This window comes from Artemia sp. Qi Xiang Cuo, chromosome 11 (genome assembly GCF_049724085.1).
Source record: "Artemia sp. Qi Xiang Cuo chromosome 11, ASM4972408v1, whole genome shotgun sequence".
Lineage (NCBI taxonomy): Eukaryota > Metazoa > Arthropoda > Branchiopoda > Anostraca > Artemiidae > Artemia > Artemia sp. Qi Xiang Cuo.
The window spans coordinates 43,794,135-43,819,029 of NC_142804.1; the positions used below are offsets into that span (position 1 = coordinate 43,794,135).

At 36.7% G+C, this 24,895-nt stretch overlaps 1 protein-coding gene across 2 annotated transcripts in view; it reads right to left on the reverse strand.

The window, feature by feature from the left end:
• The window catches only part of LOC148947008 (histone-lysine N-methyltransferase eggless-like), a 105,377-nt gene that overhangs the window by 30,805 nt on the left and 49,677 nt on the right, over positions 1-24,895 (reverse strand). For both annotated transcript variants that reach the window (XM_089096815.1, XM_089096814.1), the window contains exons 4-6: positions 7,280-7,377; positions 6,022-6,109; positions 3,760-3,884 (exon numbers count right to left, since the gene is read on the reverse strand). In XM_089096815.1, the coding sequence (XP_088952941.1) occupies positions 3,760-3,884; positions 6,022-6,109; positions 7,280-7,377 (311 nt within the window). The remainder of the gene's footprint in view (positions 1-3,759; positions 3,885-6,021; positions 6,110-7,279; positions 7,378-24,895) is intronic.

Sequence of the window (24,895 nt, forward strand, 5' to 3'; positions counted from 1 at the left end):
CCCCCCCCCCAAAAAAAAAACGCAAAATAGATCAAGAGAGATCATTAAAATCTCGAAAACTATACCTGTAAACTAATCAATATTAGCACGTAACTAGGGAAAGCCATTACAAAAACAGAAACTTTTCCGTCCGAAAGCCTTACAGAGCTACGGTAAAAAACACCCATAGAAAGCTCTTTCTTGCCACCGAAAATTTCATTTCCACCAGAGTAAGAGTTTTCAATACTTTTAAAATACCAAGGACCTCAAAATAAATCGTTTTTTACCGCAACGCCCTGGATCCATCTTAGCTTTATTGACACCTCAAAACCTTGATTTTGTAAAACTTTTGTTTTGTTGTTTCCCAATAGTCAAGATTATAGGGCAGTGTCACATTTCCGGAAGTGTTGCCATGTTGAACAGTGAAAATAATAACTGTGAACTGTGAAATAATAAACTAATTAGTTAAATTATAGTCTAATGAACAACAAAACATTGAACCGCATTCTGATTAATGTATGTTTCTTCCGAGTTATCTTTATTTTGGTGGACTTTTTGAGCTCAAAAGCCTCTTCCTAGCTAAGTTATATATTTTTGGCTACCTCCTTATTGCACGAATTTATTTATAACCTCTAATAGGCTATAAATAAAAGACAAGTTCATATAAAACAATAATTAAATTACCAGAATATTCGTAAACTTATGGTTACTTTTCGACATAATCACCGAAAAGATTGAGAAATTTGTCACACCGATGGACAAACTTTTCAATATTCTTCATCCTGGGAGACGATTATAGCAGTGACTGGATTTATAAAAGAGGGTTTAAATAGATGTAAATAATGGGTTTAAGGTTTTTGTTTGTTGTTAGTAGTTATTCCATTTATTTAAGCGTACGCTGGCTGTTGTCTTATATAATCATTGTAATTTTTGTGTAACACTTGTAGGCATGAATATATAATGAGTCGGGGGTAATAGCTTGAGATTGCTCTTGCAGCTTTTGACCAACTTTTGTTGATTAAAGAGCACCACAAAGTGTGGAAAACTATGAGATAACAAAGATGGGCGAAGGATTCCACAAAGCCTCCATTCAACTAGGGGTCTTAGGGATTTATTGCTGTCAGGTTCTAAAGTTACCCGTGCCATTTAAACATTTGCCTCTCAATTACTCGGACTATCTGTCTTGGCTTTTTCTACAGTTAGCCATGTCTTGACGCCTACTGCAAAATACTTGATTTTCAATTCAAGGTTCAATTCTCAGGTTCTAAGTATGCTTAAGTGCTTTGTGTAGACTTGAGAAGATGTATTATTCCCCGTCCTGCACAGTTTGGGACCCGTTATTTTTACTGGGGTCACAATAATTTCTATGATATAATATGAAAATTGCATGTTGGAATGTTATAATGTAAAAAAAAATAGCGTGCTGACACTTTGACTGACGAATTCTGACGTTCTGAACTGAACTTTCAGATGCTCATTTCACACGAGTAGGAAACATGAAATTAGGGAATTTAGAATGTATTGAATCACGCAGGAAAGATGGGGTACATATGCAAATAGGGCTTATGATGAATAAGGAAGCTGCTAAATCTTGCTTAGGTTGGGGTGGTATTAATAATAGAATGCTAGTTGCTCATTTTACGACTAAAAACTGCAAGGTTTTATCCACTGTAGTATATACCCCTATAGAACCGAGTGACGGAGATAGTGGGGACACACACAAATTTGACTTACAGCGACAAAAGCAAACATACAGGATCCCAGGTAGAAATAGGGATAGATGGCATTCTAGCATAGGCAAATTTCGTACAGGAAAGGAAAATAGCAACGGTTATAGACTGCCGCAATTTTATACGTATAACAATCAAGTTACAACAAATACAGTGCTTGATATAACAATCAAGTTACAAAAAATACAATGTCTGGACATAAAATGGCCCATACGTTAATATTGTGCTCACATGATGGTAAGACGGTGAACCATATTGATTATGCTATTGTAAACCAAAGACTGGCCAGATCGATACAAGATACATAGGTAGCCTATATAGAAGTGCTTTTATTGATATAAAAAGTAAAGATCACCATCAAGTAGTGTCTAGAGTTAATCTAAAGCTGAAATTTAGGAGGGGTAACTATCTTCCGGGAAGGTATGACGGTGGCAGACTGCAGGATGAGAATTTGGGAAAAAGTTTGGAATAGTTGAATACTAAACTAGAGAGTCTAAAATTTATAATGTGGAAGACGGATCGGAATTTTTTCTAGTAAAAAAGTTTTGAAAAGCAGCAGATGTTTTCTTACGGAGAAAAGTTAGAAACACAGTTAGGAATTTTAGTTAAACGCTTGAAGTTTAGTAGAAAAGAGGGGTTTCTACAAGAAATATTTGATTGACAGAACATATAAGAGTGAGAGGCAAGTAAGGAGAGCTGAGAAAGCTTTAAAATATGATCTAAGGAGGTGCAAAGCCGAGGCCATGGATGAAATTGCTGAAGATCTGGAAGATGCAGCCAGACGGCGCAATCGTAAAATTAGGCAATAGCATGTTAACAAATTGAGATGGAATAGTCAATCCGGACTTGTTCAAGTTCAGAATAGGAACGGGGCTCCAATTAGTGATAAGGAAAGAGTTTCAAAACATATGGTCAGACATTTCGAAAACGTGCTAAATCGTGACAAAATTCCACGAAATGATACAGAAAATGATGAAAAAGCGTGTGATACTTTGGAAGTGAAGAAAAAATTATTTTTCGAAGAGAAATTAGAGACAATACTAAAAGGATTAAAAAATAATAAGGCCCAGGTGATGATAGTGCGGTAAGAACCTTTTTAAATATGGTGGTTTTTAAAGCTAGAGATAAATTACTGAAAATTATGAATGATTTTGAAAAAGGGGAAGTACCTAGGGTTTTTAGGAAAGCTTTAATAAAACTCTTCTACAAAAAAGGTGGCAAAAGCAAGTGTAGTAAGTATAGAGGAATTAGCTTGGTTTCTCTAGGGAGAAAATTACTTAGTATGCTGATATTTTTTAGACTTAGAGATGTTATAGATAAAGTTTTAAGAGAAGAATAGTGTAGTTTTAGGATGGGGAGAGGATGTCTCGACCAGATTTTCGCTTTTAGATTAATAATTGAGAAGTGCATGAGTCATCAGACCCCTTAGTCCTGGGTTTATAGATTATGAACAAGCGTTCGATCCTGTTGATAGAAGAGCTTTAGCAAAGGTCCTATCCTTGTATGATATACGAGATAAATACATTAAAGTAACTAGTGCTGTATACGAGAACAACATTATTGAGGTTAAGGTAGGAAATGAGATTAGAAGCTGGTTTCGTATTGAATCAGGAGTTCAGCAGAGTTGCGTTTTATCTCCACTTATAGGTACTTTGAACCTTGTCGAAGTAAAATAATTTATCTTTCGGCACAGAAGTTCTTATCCCCATTCTGTAAAAAGTGAAACAATTGGCGTGTTTCTACTTAAAGCTTATAGTTTATTCAAGTTTATAGATAGTATATAATATTCAAGTTTATAGATCAGTCATACAGAGAAGAAAACGAACAAATCTTTCAGGGCGTATGTCGCAATGATAAGACAAATCAGTGATCTGATGAAATCTCTAAGTTTTATTGGCGACTGGTTCTTATCAATGAAGATGACTTTTGGTGATTTAATCATTTTCCAAGGAATTTAATGAAATCCCCGTTATTATCATTTCACAGCGATTTATACCCGGAAAAAAATAGATAAGCAACAAAAAATTAACAAAACGAAAATATTAATTACCTCTGATATTGCAGCATTTGATTTCCTAGTTGAAATACGTGAACCCGAACCAGGACTTGGTTGCCAAGGCGTAGCGAGGCTCGAAGAAGTGCTTGGTTCGCGAGAGGTACTGGGCGTAACCTCTTCTAGGATAAAACATAATTGATTTTTAGATCTCACAATTCACGTCAGCAAAAAACCAACTGAATTTGATTAGTTATGTATCTCTTTTTTTTTTTTTTTTTTTTTTTTTTTTTTTTTTTTTTTTTTGCTGGCCTCGTAATAGTGCTGCCAGTAATTTTTTTCAGGAGCGATAAAGTTTTCTAATCTGAAAACGGCAGCTAAATAGTCCATACTTGCCAAACCGGTTCAGCTTTTATTTTACTTGCCACATCGGCAATCATTAGAAAAGTGTTGGCTTACTTCATCACCACAAATTTTCTTTTTTACTAAATTAAGTTTGCTTTTCTATTTAACATTTTGAATGACAAGCAAATATATTTTTTGATTTATTTCGGAAGTGAGGGTTCCAAATTACACATTTTCGACTTGATATTGACATTTCATATAAGACAACAGATTAAGTTTAGCGGCATCGATAGTCACAATTTCAGTAGTTTTCTTCTCATTTGCGCATTGCTGTCGCGGTCACATATTTATTATTTCTAAATCTGAATTTTTACTGATATTAGGACAGTTAAATTTCATAATATTATTTCTTAGCAAAACTCTTGATCAAGCTATCTAAACTGGATTCCGATTATAGGATTGTCAATAAAATTCAGACACTAGCCGTTGGCTAATTTAGAAAAATCAACTTTTATGACCGAATTGTCAATAAGAAGTTTCACAAATTGCGCAAAAAATGCCACAAAACTTTGGGTTAGAAGTTTTCACCGAAAATTAGGGCAGGAGAATTTTGACAAATTATCAAAGTTTCCACAATGCTAAGGGCTGAAATTTGAGAAATTGGGGAATATCTAATTACTCTTTCTGACAAAGAAAAACTTACCTATTTGAGGCAGTTATAGTTCAAGTAGTTCCTATTATTAACCTGAAATATTATAGCCATCAAAAGTTTAGCTGACCTTCTAAAGTTGTATTTTGAGCTGTGTCACATTCTAAAAACATGCTTATTATGTTACTTGAAGCGTCTTTTCCTTCAGTAAACAGTTCAAAAATATCTAAAATTTCATACAGTCAATATAAATAACATTATAGACAGTAAACTACTTGAATCTTGAAATTTATTTTGAAAAAAAATATAAATTTAGGAATGACTTCACAATTCGACAGAAGTTCATTAATTAGAGACGTAAACGCTGCAGGGAGGGAGGGGGGCCCATTTGCCTGATATGCCCCATTGGCATCAGTGAATTTTATTTGAATTAACTTGTCACCACTTTAAGGTTCCTATGACCAAATGTTTTTACGAACACTCCTCAACCCTCGCATAGTTATAACCTCTATTCAGGATATTTGAGGCAAATATTCTATAAATTGAATCTTTCTGTATCCTGAAATGCCCCAGTGCACAAGGCGGTCTTAATTTGTTAGGCTTAATGTTTAACATTAGATATAGCGGTCGAGTGTTAAATGGTGCTTAACAAAGTAATATGAAATCAATCTTACGCCACTCCTGGAAACGATGTTTTGAGGATAAGACAAGATATAACTTTGAAAATCGGACTTATTAAAAACATTAATGATTATCTTACTTAAATAATTGGTAAGTGTATATAACATCTAGCCAATCACGTGAGGTTATACAAGGGGTAACTGAAACCAGTATTTCTATGAAGGGTCTCTACAATCAGTGTTGAATTGATTTCCGATCATAACAAGAGAGTAAAGCCTGTTCTGCTTCTCAGCTTAGGGATCGAGTTAAGACTTCAATAATTTTATTTGGGAGGGGGGGGGGAGGGTAAGAGATTAATAATATTGTGTGTGGAGGAGGAAGCAAAATACTGTTCCACCAGTCCACACAAAATTATATACTCTACATTTTATTATACGTTTTCTTCTTATGCTAGTTATTTGACAGGCCCTTTAGCTAATTGAATTTAAGTTGGATGTTTAGACATCTTAACACAATACTCCCCCCCCCCTCACCTCTCCTCGGGAAAAATCACAGGATTGACTTTTGTAAGCCGAAAGTGATACAAAATGATCTTAAGATTCCTACTTCAGGCTAAATGAGGGTTCTTCTACTCTAAACTTCTTTTTTTTTACTATTAATATTTTTATTTATTTACATTCACACCAACTAGATTAGCTACTTACCGAAAATTTCGCAAAAATCTTGACTGTCATCACTAACACTTAATTCAGTAACTCGGTCACCATCGATTGATATTCCCGGGACCCTTCCCTGAAACAAAATTAAAATTTTAATTAGATCTAAATACTTGAACTAAGAAATTTTTAGACTATATTTAAATGGATTACAAGAAAGGAAATAATCTCTCTCTCTTTCGTTTGTTAACATTTGTGATTTCTTCATTTGAATTCTTTTGGAAGTTCAATCCTTTATTATTATCTACACTGAAGATGGCTTGGCGAAGGTCCTTCCAGAATTATTACTTTTTCCTTATAAGAGCATTTCATTAACCAAAAATTTCCTCTTGTCAGAAGAAAAAAAAAAAAAAAAAAAAAAAAAAAAAAAACGAACAGAAACTATTCTGTATATGAAGAGGTTGCCCCCCCTCCTCAATACCTTGCTCTTTACGCTAAAGATTTTAGCACTTTTAAAAAAGCTTCCTATTCTAATTAAACGGTCCTTGTGTTTCATAAGACATTCTTAAAAAATTGAGACAAAAGTCAAACTTTAGCGTAACCCCTCATAGCCCCTGGAGAAAGGTTTGTAAGTCATGAAATTTCCTCTTTGTTTACGTATAGTATGTGTTATTGGTAAGTATTCAGACATTTTTCTTTGGCGGGGATGGAGGAGCGGGGGCAAATTTTCTGCGGGAGGATTTTTCATGGGGATTTCATGGGGATTGTCTTTTAAGGGGTGTTTCCCCCCTTATTAAAAAATCATGCAATTTTTCTCAGGTTCGTAGCTTTTGATGGGTACCACTAAACTTAATGAACCTTATATATTTGAAATCAGCATAATAAGCCTATTCTTTTGTATATCTATTGGTATCAAATTCCATTTTTTAGAGTTTAGGCCCCGTTGCTCCTTACTTACAGTTCGTTACCATGAACTGTTGAATTCTTTTTGTTCGGACTAATTTTCGTTTTTTGTCTATTATTTATTTTGGAGGTTCAAGCGACATCATGAAAAGAATTCAAAAAATCAGAGAAAGAACTCATTAGAAATTGTAGTGAGGCCCACTTAAAGATCTTTACTACCACTTTTTTTTCTAACTCTACTATCCAACTAATTAAACTAAAAAAAAGTGGATTCCTTAAAAATAAATATGTTGGACGTGCCAACTCTTATTAAAAAGAATGAGAAATTCTATTAAAAAAACTAAATAGAAATTCTAATTCTTTAATTAGAAAAAATCGAATTAAATAGAAAAAGCCAACTTACAGTATAGTGATTCCCAAGCGTCCTGTTATGGGCCCGTATTGTTTCATTTAAGGATCTCTCCATTTCGGCCACAATCTGCTGTTGCTGAACAATCATTTCTATTAGAAAAATTTTTTTTAGTAAGATCGATATAAAAAGCATATTGGAAAACGGGAAAATCTTTTGGAAGCAAAAGGGGATAAATTAAGTAGACGCAGTAATGACGCAGTTGGTTTTAGACTTTTACAGAGAGAGAAGGAGGCAATACCCAAACTCCTCTTTCTAGTGATTTTTGCTCGTTTCAAGCTTGATTTGCATATTTAATTTAAGTTTCACTCGTTTTAAGATTTTTTTTTATTCATTTATATTAGTACCTTTTGTATGTTTGTTTGCTATGATTGTTTATTTAATTTCTGTTCGTTTTGGGTTTCATTTATTCTTTAATAGTAATATCTTGTAATTTATTCATTTATATTAGTACTTGTTGTGTGTTTTTTGCTATGATTGTTTATTTAATATCTGTTTGTTTTGGGTTTCATTTATTCTTTAATAGTAATTTCTTGTCGTTTCTAGTCTGAATTTTAACAGGTATTTGTATCTTCTTATCTTAAGTTTAATATGGCCTTTACTTTTATTTTAAAAACTTGTCAATCGGAAGTTTTTTTTTAAATTAATTTCCGTCCGTATTTGATTGAAAAACTTTCTATTTTGTAGAAAATGCCTTATTTCAAAATCTATTTTTTTCAACATCAAACTTTCATCAAAATATCCAAACTACTATCAAAGTATCAAAGAAAGAAAGCATCTAAGTAAACAAGGCATCAAGGTAAACAACGTATCAAAGTAACAATAAGCAAGTTTCGTAACTCAGAGCCATTTCCCCAGGGTGGAGCGCGGGGGGGGGGGGGGTGGTGGTGGTGGTTCAAACCCGAAAAGATATTTATTTGGCCTTTGAACTATTTTTAACAAAATGGCTCTCTCAAAATTTTGACCGGATGCCCTTTGGGAAAGCGGGACTTGGGCTAATCGCCCATTGATCACTTTTGACTCGTAAACAGAGAACCAGAAGTTTCAATTTCCGATCAAATGAGCCCCCTCCAAAGTTAATACGACCACCCCTTCCAAAAAACTTATATTCTAATAATGGACAACTTACATAAGTTACAATCCTTTCCCTGGGGGCTATGGAGGATTTCTCAACCCCTAAGTTATAGCAATTTGAATTTAGGACTATTTTGAGCCAAATCCTATTTCAAAATTTTTATAAGATGCATTGGGGGGGGGGGCTTGTTCATTTTTGATCATTTTTTGTTATTAAAAAGGGCAAAGTAAATTTCAATTTTCGATCGAATGAACTTCCTCCAAAGTTTATACGACACGCCTTCCATAGAAGCTTTATATGTTAACGATGGACTGCTGGTATAACTTACAGCCCTTTTCCCCAGGGCTGGGGGGGGGGGTCAAACCCGTAACCATAGCTAATTGACATTTGGAAGATTTTTGACAAAAATGGCTAACTCAAAATTTTGATCGAAAGCATATAGACAAATAGGCGTGGGAGGGGGGAGTTGCCTACCCTCTGATTACTCTTGACTTATTAAAAATGGAGCTCAAACTTTCAATTTAAATCGAATGAGGCTTTTCCGAAGTGTATACGATTACCCCTTCGATAAAAACCTTATATATGAATAATGGGCATAACTTAAAGCCCTTGCCCTGGGGACAGTGGGAGGTTTTTTTCAAACCCCGAGGAATTATTATTTTAACTAATTCACCTCTTGAATATTTTGGACATAATGTCCATCTCAAAATTTTGATTGAATGTGTTTGGGGAAAAGAGGGCGTGGAAAGGGAGGGCTTGATAGAAATTATTTCCAATTGAATGAGCCCCTCCGAAATTTATAGCACCACCCCTCGCACATGAAGTACTTCTGGAGAAAAAATTGGAGCCTAATGCCTTAGAGTTGGGGGGGGGAGGATAGTTGCCATTGGATCCCTTTTGACTCTTAAGAAGGGAACTAGAACTTTCAATTTCTAATCATTTGAGTCCCCTCCGAAGTTTATACGACATACTTTTCCGTAAAAACTTGGGGACTCTGGGAAGTTGTGCCGACCTCGGAACTTTTTTTGCTGATATTTGAACTATTTTTAACAAAATGGCTATCTCAAATTTTTTTTATCAGATACATTTTGGGAAAAAGGGACGTGAGGGGGCTAGATCCCCTCTGATCACTTTTGACTCTGAAAAACGGCTACAGAACTCCTAATTTCCAAGCGAATGAGTCCCCTCCCAAGTTTATACGACCACTCCGTCCATATGAAGTGTACTTGGGAAAAAATAATAAATAATTCATAAAACATTGAAGCCTTATGGCCTCTACAATAGGCAACATTGTAGGGTTGCCTCTGAAAAAAGGGAACTAGAACTTTGAATTTCTAATCATTTGAGTCCCCTCCAAAGTGCATACGACCACCCTTTCCAAAGAAACCTTATATGCCCCCTGGCCATAAGTTACAACCCTTTCCCCGGACTGAGGGGGGGGGGTATGTTGAAACCGAGTAGTTTGTCATCTGATTGTTGGCCTATTTCAAACTTAATGGCTATCTAAAAATTTTGATTGGATACATTTTGGGAAAAGAGGGTGTTGGGGGGTAGATGCCTTCCGATCACTTTTGATGTCTTTTAAAAAGGTATCTAGAACTTTCAATTTCCAATCAAATGAGCCATCTCTGAAGTTTATACGGCCATCCCTTGCATAAAACCTTATATGCCCCTGGGGCATAACTTACGACAGTTCCCCCCGGGCCCTGGGGGAGTTGTGTCGGCCCCGGAGTTTTCGTTATTTGATCTTTAAACAATTTTGAACAAAATGGCTATATAAAAGTTTTGATCTGATACATTTGGTAAAAAAGGACTCAAGGGGGGGGGGGCTAGTTGTGATCCGATCCCTTTTAACTCTTAATAAGAAAACTAGATTTACAATTGAATGAGCCCCGTCCAAAGTTTATGCGACCATCCCATCCATAAACAATTTATATGCCACTGGGGCATAATATACAACACTTGCCTCCGGGTTTTAGGGGGCTGTGTTATCCCTGGAGTTTTTGTTATATGATCTTTGGTCAATTTTGGACAAAATGGCTATGTAAAAATTCGATCGGACGCATTTGGGGAAAAGAGGGTTGGGTGGGGGGGGGGTACTATAAGATCACTTTTGACTCTTGAAAAGGGAATTAGATCGTTCTATTTCTAATCATTTGATTCCCCTCCGAGGTTTATACGACAACAATTCCATAAAAAACTATATGCCCTCGGGGCAAAAGTTACAACCCTTCTTCCGGGATCCCAATGGGAGGGGTATGTTGACCCCTAAATTTTGTTATCTGATCGTTGGACTATTTCAAACAAACTTCCTATCACAAAATTTTGATCGAATGTATTTGGGGAAAGGAGGGTGCAGGTGTATGTGGAAGGGGGGGGGGGGTTAGATATCCTCCGATCACTTTAGACTCACAAAAGGATCAAATGGGCCGCCTTCGAAGTTTATACGACCACCCTTTACACAAAACCTTATACAGCCCAGGGCATACCTAATAACTGCCCCCGGGCTCTGGGGGATTGTGTCGACCCCAGAGTTTTGTTATGTGATTTTTGAACTATTGAAAAAAAAATTGCTTTCTCAAAATTTTCACTGGATGGGTTTGAGGAAAAAGGGCGTGGGGGGGATAGCTGCCCTCTGATCAATTTCGAATTAAAAAGTGAACTAGAACTTTCAATTTCCAATCAAATGAGCCATCTCTGAAGTTTATACAAGCATCAATTCCATAAGAACGATATATACCCCCAGGGCACGACTTAAAACGCCTTCCCCCGGGCCCTGGGGGGTTTTGTGGCCACCAGAGTTTTTGTTATCTGACCTTTTGACTACTTTTAACAAAATGACTATCTCAAAATTTTAATTGGATGGGTTTCGGGAAAAAAGGGCATGGGAGGAAGACCTAGTTGCCCTCCGATTTCTTTTGATTCCAAAAAAGTGAACTAGAGCTTTCATTTTCAAAACAAATGAGCCCTCTCTGCAGTTTATACTAGCATCCCTTCCATAAGAACCATATGCCCCCAGGGCATAACTTATTCCACCTACCCCCGGGCCCTGGGGGGTTGTGTTGACACCGAAATTTTGTTATCTGACCTTTTAACTTTTTAACGAAATATCTTTCTCAAAACTTTTATCTGATACATTTGGGGGAAAAAAAGATGTGTGTGTGGGGGGGGGGTAGCTACCCTACGTTTTTGACCCTTAAAAAGAGAACTAGAACTTTCAATTTCCTATCAAATGAGCACTCTCTGAAGTTTACACGAGCATCCCTTCCATAAGAACCTGATATGCCCCCAGGGCTTAACTTACAATGCCTTCCCCCGGGCCCTGGGGGGCTGTTTCGACACCGGAGTTTTGTTATCAGACCTTTGAACTATTTTTAACAAAATGGTTATCTCAGTATTTTTATCTGATGCATTTGGAGAAAAAAGGGCAGGGTGGGGGGGGGGGGTCCAGCTGCCCTCCGATCAGTGTTGACTCTTAAAAAGTGAACTGGAATTTTAAATTTCCAATCAAATATGTCCTTTCTGAAATTTATACGAGTATTTTTTCCATAGGAATCATATATACCCCCAGGGCATAACTTACAGCACCTGCCCCCGGGCCCTGGGAGGTTGAGTCGATACCAGAGTTTTGTTATCTGACCTTTGAACTATTTTTAACAAAATGACTGTCTCAAAATTGTTATTTGATACATTTGAGGAAAAAAGTCGTAGGGGGGGCTAGCTGCCCCCCGATTATTTTTGACTCTTAAAAAGGGCACTAGGACTTTCAGTTTCCAATCAAATGAGCCCTTTTGAAGTTTATACGATGAACCCTTCCATATGAAGTGCCTCTGGGAAACAAAAAAAATAATAAAACATTGGAGCCGTATGGCCTTTACAATAGTCAAAGCTATAGCGTTGCCTCTGATAACCGACTTTGACGACTGATAAAGATAAATATTACTTACAGCTACGGGAACGAACAGATGGGATCCCAGGTAGAAATATGCTATTTTGTAAGGGGATTTCAATAACCAGGTTGGTAGAAATAGGAATATATAGTATGGTGGCCTAGGTAAATTTGATGTAGGAAAAGAAAATAGTAATGGTAAAAGATTTGCTGCAATTTGGTAGGTATAAAAGTCTAGTTATATCCAATACAGTATTTGGTCATTAAATGGCCTACAAGTTAACAAGGTACTCACAAGATGAAGAAGACTAGTAGGATCGATACAAGATAGGTCTATAAGAGTGCTGTTAATGTGCTGAAATTTATCAAACTATTGTGCTGCTATAGTGCTGAAATTTAGGAAAAGTGAGTACTTCCCTGGAAGTTATGACGTTGGTAGACTCCGCGAAGAGAATTTGAGAGAAAATTTCCAGGAACAGATAGATATTAAACTACAGAGTCTAAAGCTGAACAAAGTAGAAGGTTAATGGATTAATTTTAGGAAAATACTTTGTGAAATAACAAATGGTGTTTTAGGGAGGAAAATCAGAAACACAGCTACGACTATTAGTGAAAATAGTTTCTGTTTAGTAGAGAAGAGGAGGGCTTTTAAAAGAAACATTTGAGTGACAGATCAAGATTGAAAATAAGAGGAATGTAAGGAACATAGAGAATTATTATTGAAATTGAAATAAAAAAAAACAAGATGAAAAAATAACACCAATAATAATATGGATCCTGGAAGCGAACTTGTTGAGGACCATAACAACAAAAAATTGAAAATGAACAAGAGAAAAAAAAAAGAAAAAACTGAAAAAAAGAGAAAACACGGGTAAATTAAAGCAAATTGATTATAAATTTAGAGATTTATATCAAAGTTTAGTAACATTGTTATACAGCGTGCGAAAACTTGTGGATAGCTCGATACTGGAGGGTATCATATTCCATTGAAGTATAGATTTATAAATGGGGGATCGCTGGGCGGAGCTAGAGACATACTTGGGGACAATAAAGGAACGGTTGGATGAACGGAGACATAGGCCTTCAGAATTATTGCAATTAAAATAAGATAACAAATGGGGAGAAAGGTTTTTATAGTAAGCAGAGTAGGCAAGGGATAAATTTAATTTTTTAATAATTTGTTCAAAAGGAATAATACCAAAGTCGGAGAACAAGTCCTGGATGGGGTATGGTCGGGGCAGCCAAAAAACTGCTTTGATGGCACGGTTTTGGGCAGTTTTTAATTTATTGGTAACTGAAGGATAAGTGTTGCCCCAAACAGATCCGCAGTATGAGATATATGGGTAAATAAAAGAGTAATAAAGGGTGACAAGGATATCAGGGGGGAAGAAAATTATTCACACGATTAATCATACTTACCTGTCGCAAGATTATGGCTCTGATGCAGGATACATGAGTTGCAAATGATAGGGAGGAGCCTATGTGGACACCAAGAAACTTGGCAAATTCAACCTGCAGGAGGACATTGGTGGAATATTTGAGGCCAAGTGCTTGCTGAGCTTCATTTTTTTGTAAGGGGTTCGAAATAATACAACCCGACTTTTCTTGCTGTTAATGTACATGCAGTTAACGAGAGACCATTCTTGTACTCTATTCAGAAGGATTTGAGCAGAGGTGACTACGGATGGTAAATTAGGGCCGGTGATGTAATAGTTGCTATTGTCAGAGAAATATACTGGGCGCATTGATGGATCCAGGACTGTAAACAAATCATTGTTATACATGAGAAGAAGTGTTGAACCGAGAACAGAGCACAGTAGGATGCACCTTTGAACGAATTGACAGTCCAAAGGTATACTACTCAGACCCAAACTCTGTACTTTACCAGAGAGATGGGAATCACACCTTGAGAAATGAATTCCAAGAATCCCTATGTTCTTAAGCTTACTTAATAAAACACTATGATCATCCATGTCCAAGGCCTTAGAAAAATCCAGAAATAAGACAATTACAGTATTTTTAAGGTCAAGTTGGGAAAGGATAAACTGTGTGGCGTCGATTAGTGCATGAGCAGTTGAAAATTTGGAACGGAAGCCATATTGATGAGAAGAAATCAACGAATCTGAAGGATTAATCCCGAATAAAAAGGAAGAAAGACGTCGGAAGATAATTCTCTCAAGCACTTTGGATACAATGGGAGAAGTGAGATTGGACGATAATTACTTATCTCAGACGGATCGCCTTTTTTATGAATCGGGATAACAATTGCTGATTTAAATATTTCTGGGAAAACTCCATTGATCATAGACAGGTTTGCTATATGCACAATGGGTTCACAAACATAGGAAGATGCAGTTCTAAGAAGCTTATTACTTATCCCAAGGAAGTCAGGTGTACTACTATTAGAGAGATTCGATAACTTGAAGCACCTCATTACTATTAGTTGGAGAGAAAAATATGGATATGGGATTCTTGGTAGGGTGCACTGACTCGGAGGGGGAACAGGTGTTAGCATTTGGAATATTGGTGAAATAATTATTAAAAGCATCCGGTACTGAAATTGGGTCAATTAATCTGCCACTGATGTCCTTAAGGTTAATAGGAATAAATCTTGAATTTTTTTTGAAAGAATTTCATTTATTGTGGACCAAATTTTTTGCAAGTTCCCTTTGCAGTGAGTGATTTTTGGATAATAATAATTTTTTTTTGCTTCCCGGACGAGTTTGGTATATAAGTTTTTGTATTTTAATAATTAGTTAGGTCAGTAACGCAACTGGTTTTGCAAGCTAACTTGTTTAGGTTATTTTTACGGTATGAAGAGATTATCAGGCTATTGGTCATCCAGGGGCGTATTTGGGTAGTTTTTCGGTTTGATTTACGGACTGGAAAGGTTGAACTGATAAGATCACTCAGTCCCTGTGTAAAACCATTTTTGGCTGGATTAACATCCTGACAATCCAAAACCTTTGACCAGTCAAATGATTTCAAACGATTCGTGAATCGGTTCATATTCACAATATTATATATTCTATTAGACGTAGGGGTATTAGTTCTAGGGTGTTTAGTAGTTGGTTGGAAGGGTAGGGAGAGATAAATTGGAAAATGGTCTGACAGGTCAGAGAATATTATTTTGGAGGATAGGTGGTTTCCCAGGAAAGTGGATAAAAGAATTTTATCCGTTACTGTAGTGGAAAATCTCTGAGAACTAACTTTATTAGGAAACAAGATTCTGGGAGGACAACCGCTTGGGGAAAATGCTTCAAAAAAGGTATCACAATCAATACTATTACTAATCTTTGGTATATTATAATTAAAGTCATCCAAAACTATTGCCTTCTTTTGTGGTAAATTAATAAAACTTGAAAAGTCATCAAAAAGATTACAAAATGAAGGTGTCGGAAATGAGGGTGGTTTATAAAACAATGAAAAAATAAAAGAATTGTCGTCAACACTTATATCAACAATTATTGAATAAATGCATCTATTATTTATAGGTTGCGAGGATAAGGATTCACAGTGTAATAGCCTGGTGAATTTTAGACTTGACCGGATGTAAAGAGAAATGCCACCAGAGGATTTGGTTAATTTTCTTTCAATATGAATAGCTTGAAAGCCAGGGAGGGAAAATTCATTAGCTTCATCAATTTCTGAAAGCCACGTCTCCGTTATTCCAATTACGTCGAAAGGGCAGTAACCATTAATTAAAATTAAATCTTTAAAATTAGTCCACTTATCTCTTATGCTTCTGATGTTAAAGCAGATTATATTAAGTTTTGTCTCTTCCATTAGCTTAGGTTTTACATTATTTACAAAATCAAAAGTGTCGAGATATTCACAGTTTATAAGGCTAAAAGGGCTATTTGGGCTAGCTAAGGGGTTGTTGTAAAAATTATTTTGGTCAACCTAATAGCTAAAAACAAAAATATTGCACAGTGATAATTTCGTGAGAAACGTAAAATCTTGCATAGTATACATTTAAATATCCATTGTGGTAGAAGTTTCATCATTTGCTTCATTTGAATATTGAAATTCTTCTTCAGCCGACGAATTATGATTGGTGGTAATTTTGGACTGGGATGGAAAGTTTGTCATTTTTTTTTCTTAGATTTCTTGCCTTTGACTAGGGCAATGGCACCGATTTGATTAGCAGTTGAATCAACAGGCTTAACTAGCTTCGATGTGGAATCTATGTCCTTTTTGATGAAAGATAGTTGAGCTATGGCTGTTTGCAAGGTGTCAACACCTAGGTTTTTGGTGACAGCTCTCTTGTAGGGATTATTTTTGGTTTCTACTGGTTCTTTACTAACTTCAGTTAAGTAACTAACTGTGAGATAGGTTGCAAGGCTCTGCCTCTCTGGGCAACTTTCGGATGAATCTTGGGGCAGGCAGGATGTCGCCCGAAACGGAGGTAAGGGAAGGGGGGACTGACTAATACCTTGAGTATGAACATTGTTTGCCTCTTTAGGAAATGATACTGTATTTGCATCTTCTACAACAACTGTTGCTTGGCTTCTACTGGGCCGATGGGGTGTGGGTTGCCGAGGGATTCGTTGCCGAGGGTTTCTTGCAGCTACAACTGGTGAGGGGTGGTTAATTTTATCCGATGTTCGAAGAATTACGACTCGTTTGTGGTGAGCCGGGCAAGATTTTTGTTGGAGGGTTTTGTGTCCATTATAGTCACAATATCTGCAATAAGGGTCTGACTCGGGGCATTCATCAATTGCATGCCCTGTTTTCCCACACTTAAGACAAGACGGATGGGACTGTTAGCAATGTTTTTGCTGTGGCCGTGGGCCAGACAAGTAGAGCATTGTAGGGACTTAGTCTTATAAATCTTATAAAAAAAGGGACATACCGTACAAGAATATTTCTCTGTTTAGCTCAACTTTGCAGGAAATGAGGATTGAACGGCTTGGGTGAAGGACTCCTTCTTTGTTTAAAATTAGCCTTATTGCAGTTGAAGGATTAGGAGAAGGCCTGAAGAATCTATTAGTTCAGTTTGTATTTCTTCCACTTTTACACTGGTGTCAACACCATAAAGCACATACTTGTGTGACTTTTCACATTTTTTTGGTGGCTAAAATTTACGAGCCATCAAGAATTATTTCTTTGGATTTTGACAGCATATGGTCTGCCGCCTGAGAATACGTGAAGTAAATATCAATAGACTTGTCCTGCTTGTAAACAAGTTCAAAATTTACCTTGGCTATCAGAAAAATATCTTTTCTAATTTGCATTATTCGATCTTTTTAAAAGGGCTGGACATTGATTTTCTTGATTGAGACAGTATAATAATTATGGTAATCTGCACTATTAGTTTCTGGGACACTTGAAGAGAGAGGTTGCACTATCACTGGCGATCGAGTTTCATCCTTTTTCCTCTTTTTGACAGCCGTCTCACATCTTTCATTAGGGTTAGTTGTGGCTAATGCCTGAATTCCTGACAGGTGGCTAACTGTTTTCGACCGCGTAGTTGGAGGGGTTCTAGAAAGAGTTTTAGAAGTAGGTTGGAAGGGCGACTGGCAAAGGGTTTCAGTGAGAGTATCCTTCTCGGGTGGTAGCCGTGGGGGCTGCTTTTTTCCCGACATTTATTATGACGAGACACTACAGATTCGCGAACTGTTAATCAGTCTTAATTCAAAGTTACTTGACTAACTGTTAAATATTCAGTTATGGAACTAGATTATTCACTATTATAAATAATAACTCACTTGTGGGAAGTGAACAATCCCTCACAATTAAATCCACAAGTTAATTGCGCAATCTAACACAGTACAGTACAAAAGATAATCTGATTAGGTTCATAAGTTAGTTCCTTTTAGTTCAGATACTAAACTCATACAGAAAGCATTAGAATGTGAATTAAGGAGGTATGAAGCGAAGGCCATGGATAAAATTGCTGGAGATCTAGAAGATGCAGCCAGACGGCATAAAAATAAAATATTGTATTAACATGTTAAAAAACTGAGAGGAATGCCCTGGGGCCATATAAGGTTTTTATAGAAAGTGTTGTCGTAGAAACTTCAAAAAGGCCTCATTCCATTGGAAATTGAAATGGCTAGTGCCCTTTTTAATAGTTGAAAGTGATTTGGGGGAGGGGACAACTTACCCCCCTCTCACGCTCAGCATTTTCCCAGACATATCCAATAAAGATTTTGAGATATTTATCTTATTCGACGTTGTAGAAACTTTTAGAAATTATGCATTTAAAAATGACAACTTTCTCGGAGCCTTCAGAACAAAGGTTGTAAGCAATAACCTGGGAGTATATAAGGTTTTTATAGAAAGTGTTGTCGTAGGAACTTCAAAAGTGGCTCTTTCAATGAAAGGGCTAGTGCCCTTTTTAATAGTCGAAAGTGAACTGAGAGCCACTAACCCCCCTCTCACGCCTACCATTTCCCCAAACACATACAATCAAAATTTTGAGATAGCCATTTTTTCAACTGAGTTGATAGTTCTGGAAATTATGTATTTGAGGATCACAACCCCCTCAGAGCCCTCAGGGCAAGGGTTGTAAGTTATGCCCTGGGGGCATATGAGGTTTTTTATAGAAGCGTTGTCATAAAACTTCAAAATGGCTCATTCGATTGAAAACTAAAAGGGCTACTGCCGTTTTAAATAGTTGAAAATAATAAGGGGGCAACTAACCCCCCTCTCACGCCCACCATTTCTCCCAACGCATCCAATCAAAATTCTGAGATACGCATTTAGTTCAACGTAGTTAAGTTCTGTAAATTAGGTCTTTTAGGATGATAACCCCCTCAGAGCCCTCAGGGCAAGGGTTGTAAGCTATACCATTGGGGCATATAAGGCTTTTATAGAAAGTGCTGTCGTAGAAACTTCAAAAGAGGCTCATCCAACTGGAAACTGAAAGGACTAGTGCCCTTTTTAATAGTCGAAAGTGAATTGAGAGAAGTATTGAGATAGCTATTTTGTTCAACGTAGTTGAAAGTTCTGGAAACTATGATTTTGAGGATGACAAGCTCCCAAAATCCCTCAGGGCTCAGGGTTGTAAGTTATGCCCTGTGGGCATATGAGCTTTATAGAAAGCGTTTTCGTAGAGACTTCAAAAGGGGCTCATTCGATTGGAAATTGAAAGGGTTATTGCCCTTTTTAATAGTCAAAAGTGATTCGGGGCAACTAGCCCCCCTCTGAAGCTCACAATTTCGCAAAACACATCCAATCAAAATTTTATGATAGCCATTTTGCTCAACGTAGATGAAAGTTCTGGAAAATAGGTCTTTGATGATGACACTCCTCCCAGAGCCCTCAGGGGTAAGGCTGTAATTTAGTCCCTGGGGGCATATAAGGTTTTTTTTATAGAAAATGTTGTCGTTAAAACTTCAAAAAAGGTTCATTCAATTGGAAGTTGAAAGGGCTTGTGTCCTTTTCAATAGGCTAGTCGAAACTGATTGGACGGCAACTAACCTCCCACTCACGCCCAGAATTTCTCCAAACTCCTCCAATCAAAATTTTGAGATAGCCATTTTTCTTCAACGTAGTTGAAAGTTCTGGATATTATGGATTTGAGGATGATCAACCACCCCCCCCCCGGACAACACCCCTGAGAGCAAGGGTTGTAAGTTAGGCCCTGGGGCATATAAGGTTTTTATAGAACGTTGCAATAGAAACTTCTAAGGGCTAGAGTCCATTTTAATAGTCAAAAGTGATTGGAGGAAAACTACTACCCCTCCCACGCCCACCATTTCCCCAAAAACATCCAATAAAAATTTTGAGATAACCATTTTGTTCAATGTAGTTGAAAAGTCCAGAACTTATGTCTTAAAGGATGACACTCCCCCCACAGCCCTCAGCGCAAGGGTTGTAAGTTATTCCCTGGGGGCATATAAGGTTTTATAGAAAGCGTTGTTGTAGAAACTTCAAAAAGAGCTCATTCGATCGGACAAAGAAAGCGCTAGTGCCCTATTTAATAGTCGAAAGTGATTGGAAGGCAACTAACGCCCCTCTGACGCCTACCATTTCCCCAAATACATCCAATCAAAATTTTGAGATAGACATTTTCTTCAACGTAGTTGAAGGTTCTGGAAATTAGGTCTTCCAGCGTTGTCGCAGAAACTTCAAAAAGGACTCATTTAACTCGGAATTGAGAGGGCTAGTGCCCTTATTGATAGTCAAAAGTGAACAGAGGGCGAATGCCCCTCCCCCTTAAACCCATGATTTCCTCAGACACTTACAATCAATAGGACGATAGAATCATTTCGCCTAACGTCCATGAAGGACTTGGAAATTATGCTTTTGTTTATGACAACCCCCCACAGCCCTCTGAGTTAAGTTCGTAAGTTATGCCCTGAGGGCATATTTTGTCATATAGAAAGCGTTGCGGTAAAAACTTCAAAAAGGGATCATTCGATTGGGAATTGAAAGGGCTATTGCACTTTTTAATCGTCGAAAGTATTCGGAGGAAGAATCCCCCCACGCCCATCATATCCCCAAACATTTCCAACAGTTTGATATGGCCATTTTTTTCAACGTAGTTGAAAGGTCTGGAAATTATGTCTTTGAGGATGACAACCCTCCCCCCATAGCCCTCAGGACCCGGGTCGTAAGATATGCCCTTGGGGCATATAACGTTTTTATAGAAAGTTTTGTCGTAGAAGCTTCAAAAAGGACTCATCCGATTGGAAATTGAGAGGACTAGTGCCTTTTATTAGTCAAAAGTCATCAGAGGGCAAATGTCTCCCTCCACGCCACTATTTCCCCAAAAACTTCCAATCAAAATTTTGATATAGCCATTTTGTTAAGCCTATCAGAAAGGTCTGGAAATTATGTCTTTGAGGATAACAAATCCTCCCAGCCCTCAGGGCAAGGGTTGTAAGTTGTGCCCTGGGGACATATAGAATTTTTTATAGAAAGTGTGGTCATATAAACTTGATCCAATGATCATATAAAATTGAATCCAATGAGCCCCCTCAAAGGGGGTTCATTGGATTGGTAATCAGACGCTCTAGTGCTCTTTTTAAGAGTCAAAGTAATCAGAGGGCAGCTACCATTTCACCCCTACACACCCGTCGTATTGTCCCGAAATGCGTCTAATAGAAATTTTGAGATAGCCATTCTATTCGAAATAGTCTAAATATAATATAACAAGGCTTTCGGGGTTGAAACAAACCCCAGAGATTAGGGGCAAGGGTTGTAAATTAGGCCCAGGGGGTATTAAAGGTCTTTCTGGAAGGGATGGTTGTTTAACTTCAGAAGAGGCTCAGTCTTTCTCCCTGAAAAAGACTAGGTCAATATAAAACGAACAGAAATTAATCAAAAAAACTTTTTAATAAGGCGGGTTGAATTTGAACTGAAGTTATCAAGTATTTTACAATAGGTTGTTAGGTTGCATCAAGACGCTGGGTAACTGTAGGACAGAGAAAAGTCAAGAAAGATAGTCCAAGTAATTGAGAGGCAAATGTTTAACTGGCTGGGGCACGGGTAAATGGCAGGAGTATGCATGACTCTCTTATTGGACACATAATTGTCAGGTTAGTTTTTGGAAAGGCATGCCTGCCTAGAGTCTTAGGCATGCTGATCAAGAATTCAAAAAGAAGCAAACAAGGCACACCCGCCTAGGTTTTTCTAAAACCTATAAAATAAGGTTTTAAAAAAAAGTAAAGAACTCGATTAAACCAAAAATGAACAAAAATAGAATCAAACAATCTACCAAGCATACAACTACCACAAATCAGTATCAATAAATAAATGAAATCCAGAACAAACAGAAATTAAAAAAGTCAAACTCAAAAGGAGCAGAAGTTAATCTGAGTAGGGTTTTAAACCCTATGCTTTCTAAAAGCCAGAATATAATTTGTACTTTACTGGAAAAAATTCTTTTAAATGTTTTCACTTTTATAACTTAAAGAAAACAAAAATTAACTAAGATTTAAAGGAATAAATATCAGCATATGGATATTAATCTGAAAATGAACACGTTCTACGGATGAAGAATGACAGATTGTCAAAGTTCCTCCTTTCCGGCCGGCCATCTAAGGCCAAACAAAAACCAGACCATCCACGAATAAGATGGGAGGGGGTCGGGAGAAAGGATTTGAGGAAAATTAAAGCTTCTTGGGAGGGTGTGAAGACAGAGGATTTAAAAATACTGGGAGGGAGGAGGAGCGTGCATAGCTGAGTTGACCTTAGGAGGCTTAATGCTGAAAAGACTTATTAGAAATTGCAGTAGTGGTTCAATTTACACATTAGGAAAACCTAAGTTTTGGTCATAGCATAAATCAGCTAAAAATATAGCAGTTCCCGACTTATTTATAAAGTACTTGACCATTGACAGAATATGGCTATTATAATTACATGGGTTTAACAACTAATCTATCTCTTTCACATGAAAATTATATACTTAATATCAAACTGAAAATAATAAGTATTCTTGGTTACACATATAGGCAAAACTTTTTGTTGCTTATAAAATAGTGAACATTCAGTATTTTTGCTGATAGTCACGTATATTTTATTGTCAAATTATTTATGCAGTAACATTTTTTAGCCTAATGGTATTAAAACCTATTCAAATATTCTAAAAAACAGTCATTTGGAACCATGGGTGCCGGCAGGGGGGGATGCCCCCCTGGAAATTTGGGACTATAAAGTAATTATAAGGAAACCAAAGGAAAGAGAGCAGAATAGGGAAAAAACATGAAAAAATGCGCGTTGCCCCATTATTGGCTACCTCCCAATAGATTTTGACCATTAATAAAAAAAATAAAAGTTCTAATTTGTAACTAAGTGACCCCTTTCGGGTTTTCCAGAAACATTTTTTCTATATAATTTGGTTGGAGCAACAAAAAATTTAAATTCTTCATAGTAATGAATGTAAAGAAAATAATGATCATTGTCAATGACGAAAGTACAAACGCCCAACTATTGATAATTCAATCAAAGAATCAGCTTTTTATGGTGATCCTAATTATGTATTTGTTTTATTAATTAGTGCAGTTGTTAGTGCACAAGAAAGTTCATATAATTATAGAAAACACAAGGAAAACAACTTCATAAGGGACAATTTCGTTAAAAATACGCCGTCAACTTTTGCCTGCATTGCAAGAGTACCCATGAGCTGATATATGAAGCCACTATAATCAGAAATGTTGCCCCTGAACGGAATGCTGGAAATTTCTGTATTTTCCCACTGAACGGACACGTTTTTTGTGCTTTATTATCATTTTTTCAGGAGTGATCTAGTTGTCACTTTGAAAAAGATTTAATTTTTTACAGTTATGAAGTGTAAAGGTGTCAAATATATTGGTTTTTGGAATTCAAAATTAAATTAAAATATTGACTTACAAATTTTTATCTCATTTTCTTAATCTTAGTTTTAATATTTTACTTTAAACAAACTACCTTGATAATGCGTTACCTTTTATAGACACTGAGTATAAAGGCATTAAATATTTTCGTGTTTGATAACCAAGTTCAAAACTGCCGATACTGTTGAAAAATATCCGTCCAACGCTTCGGCATTGCCCAACAGAACTGAAGGCTGGGAGTTAACTCAGTTTTTGTAGGTAGGCTATTGTTTTGTGTATATTTTGTAATTACTTACTTTTTTATATACGTTTTCTTTAATTGACATACTTATTGTTCTATTTAAACGACCCTTGTGTTTCACTAGTCGTTTTTAAATAATTAGGACAAAATTTAAACTGTAGAGTAAATACTAATGTGTTGAAGAAGGGGCAACCCCGTCATATACGTAATAATTCATGTTCGTTTCAAGTTTTAATGTTGCTCCTTACTTTCAGTTGAAAAAAAAAATCGTTTTTTTGTTTAATTTCTGATCGCTTTTTAAATAACACCAGGATAACTGGCTCTACCTCCACGGAAAAATCACCCTCTCCATAGAAATATCCTCTGAACAATTCAATTCTGGCGAAAATCTACCCCGGACGATTACTCCAAGCATGAAATTGAATCGGTAAAGGGAAAGCAAGACATATAAGGAAATTTCGTATAGGCATTCTGGCAAATTCACCAGTGTAAAATTTTCCCCGAAAAGTTCCAACCCTGGAAACTTCACTCTCCATGGAAAATACTCCCAAGAGAAAATTCGTCCTCCCCTCCTACCCGAAAAATATACGCATACTTCCCAATAAAAAATAAAAGAATGGGTAAATTTTATAACTTAAAAACTTTCCCCAAGGGCCTTAGGGGGTCATTTTATGTCCAAAACCATGGTTATTGGGCCTTTCAACTATGCTGAACAAAAAAAGCTATCTCAAAATTTTGATCGGACGATTTTGGGAAAAAGTGGCGTGGTAGGGGGCCTAGTTGCCCTCCAATTTTTTCGGTCACTTAAAAAGAGCACTAGAACTAGAATGAACCATCTCCCGACATCCTAGGCCCACTGGGTCGATACGATCACCCCTGGCGAAAGAAAAACAACAAAAATAAATAAACACGCATCCGTGGTCTTTCTTCTGGCAAAAATTAGAAAATTCCACATTTTTGCAGATATGAGCTTGAAGCCTCTACAGTAGGGTTCTTTGATGCGCTGAATCTGATGATGTGTTTTTCATTAAAATTCTATGACTTATGGGGGGTCTTTCCCCCTTTTTTCGAAAATCAAACACATTTTTTCAGGTTCGTAGCTTTTGATCGGTAAGACTAAACAAAATGAAACTTATAT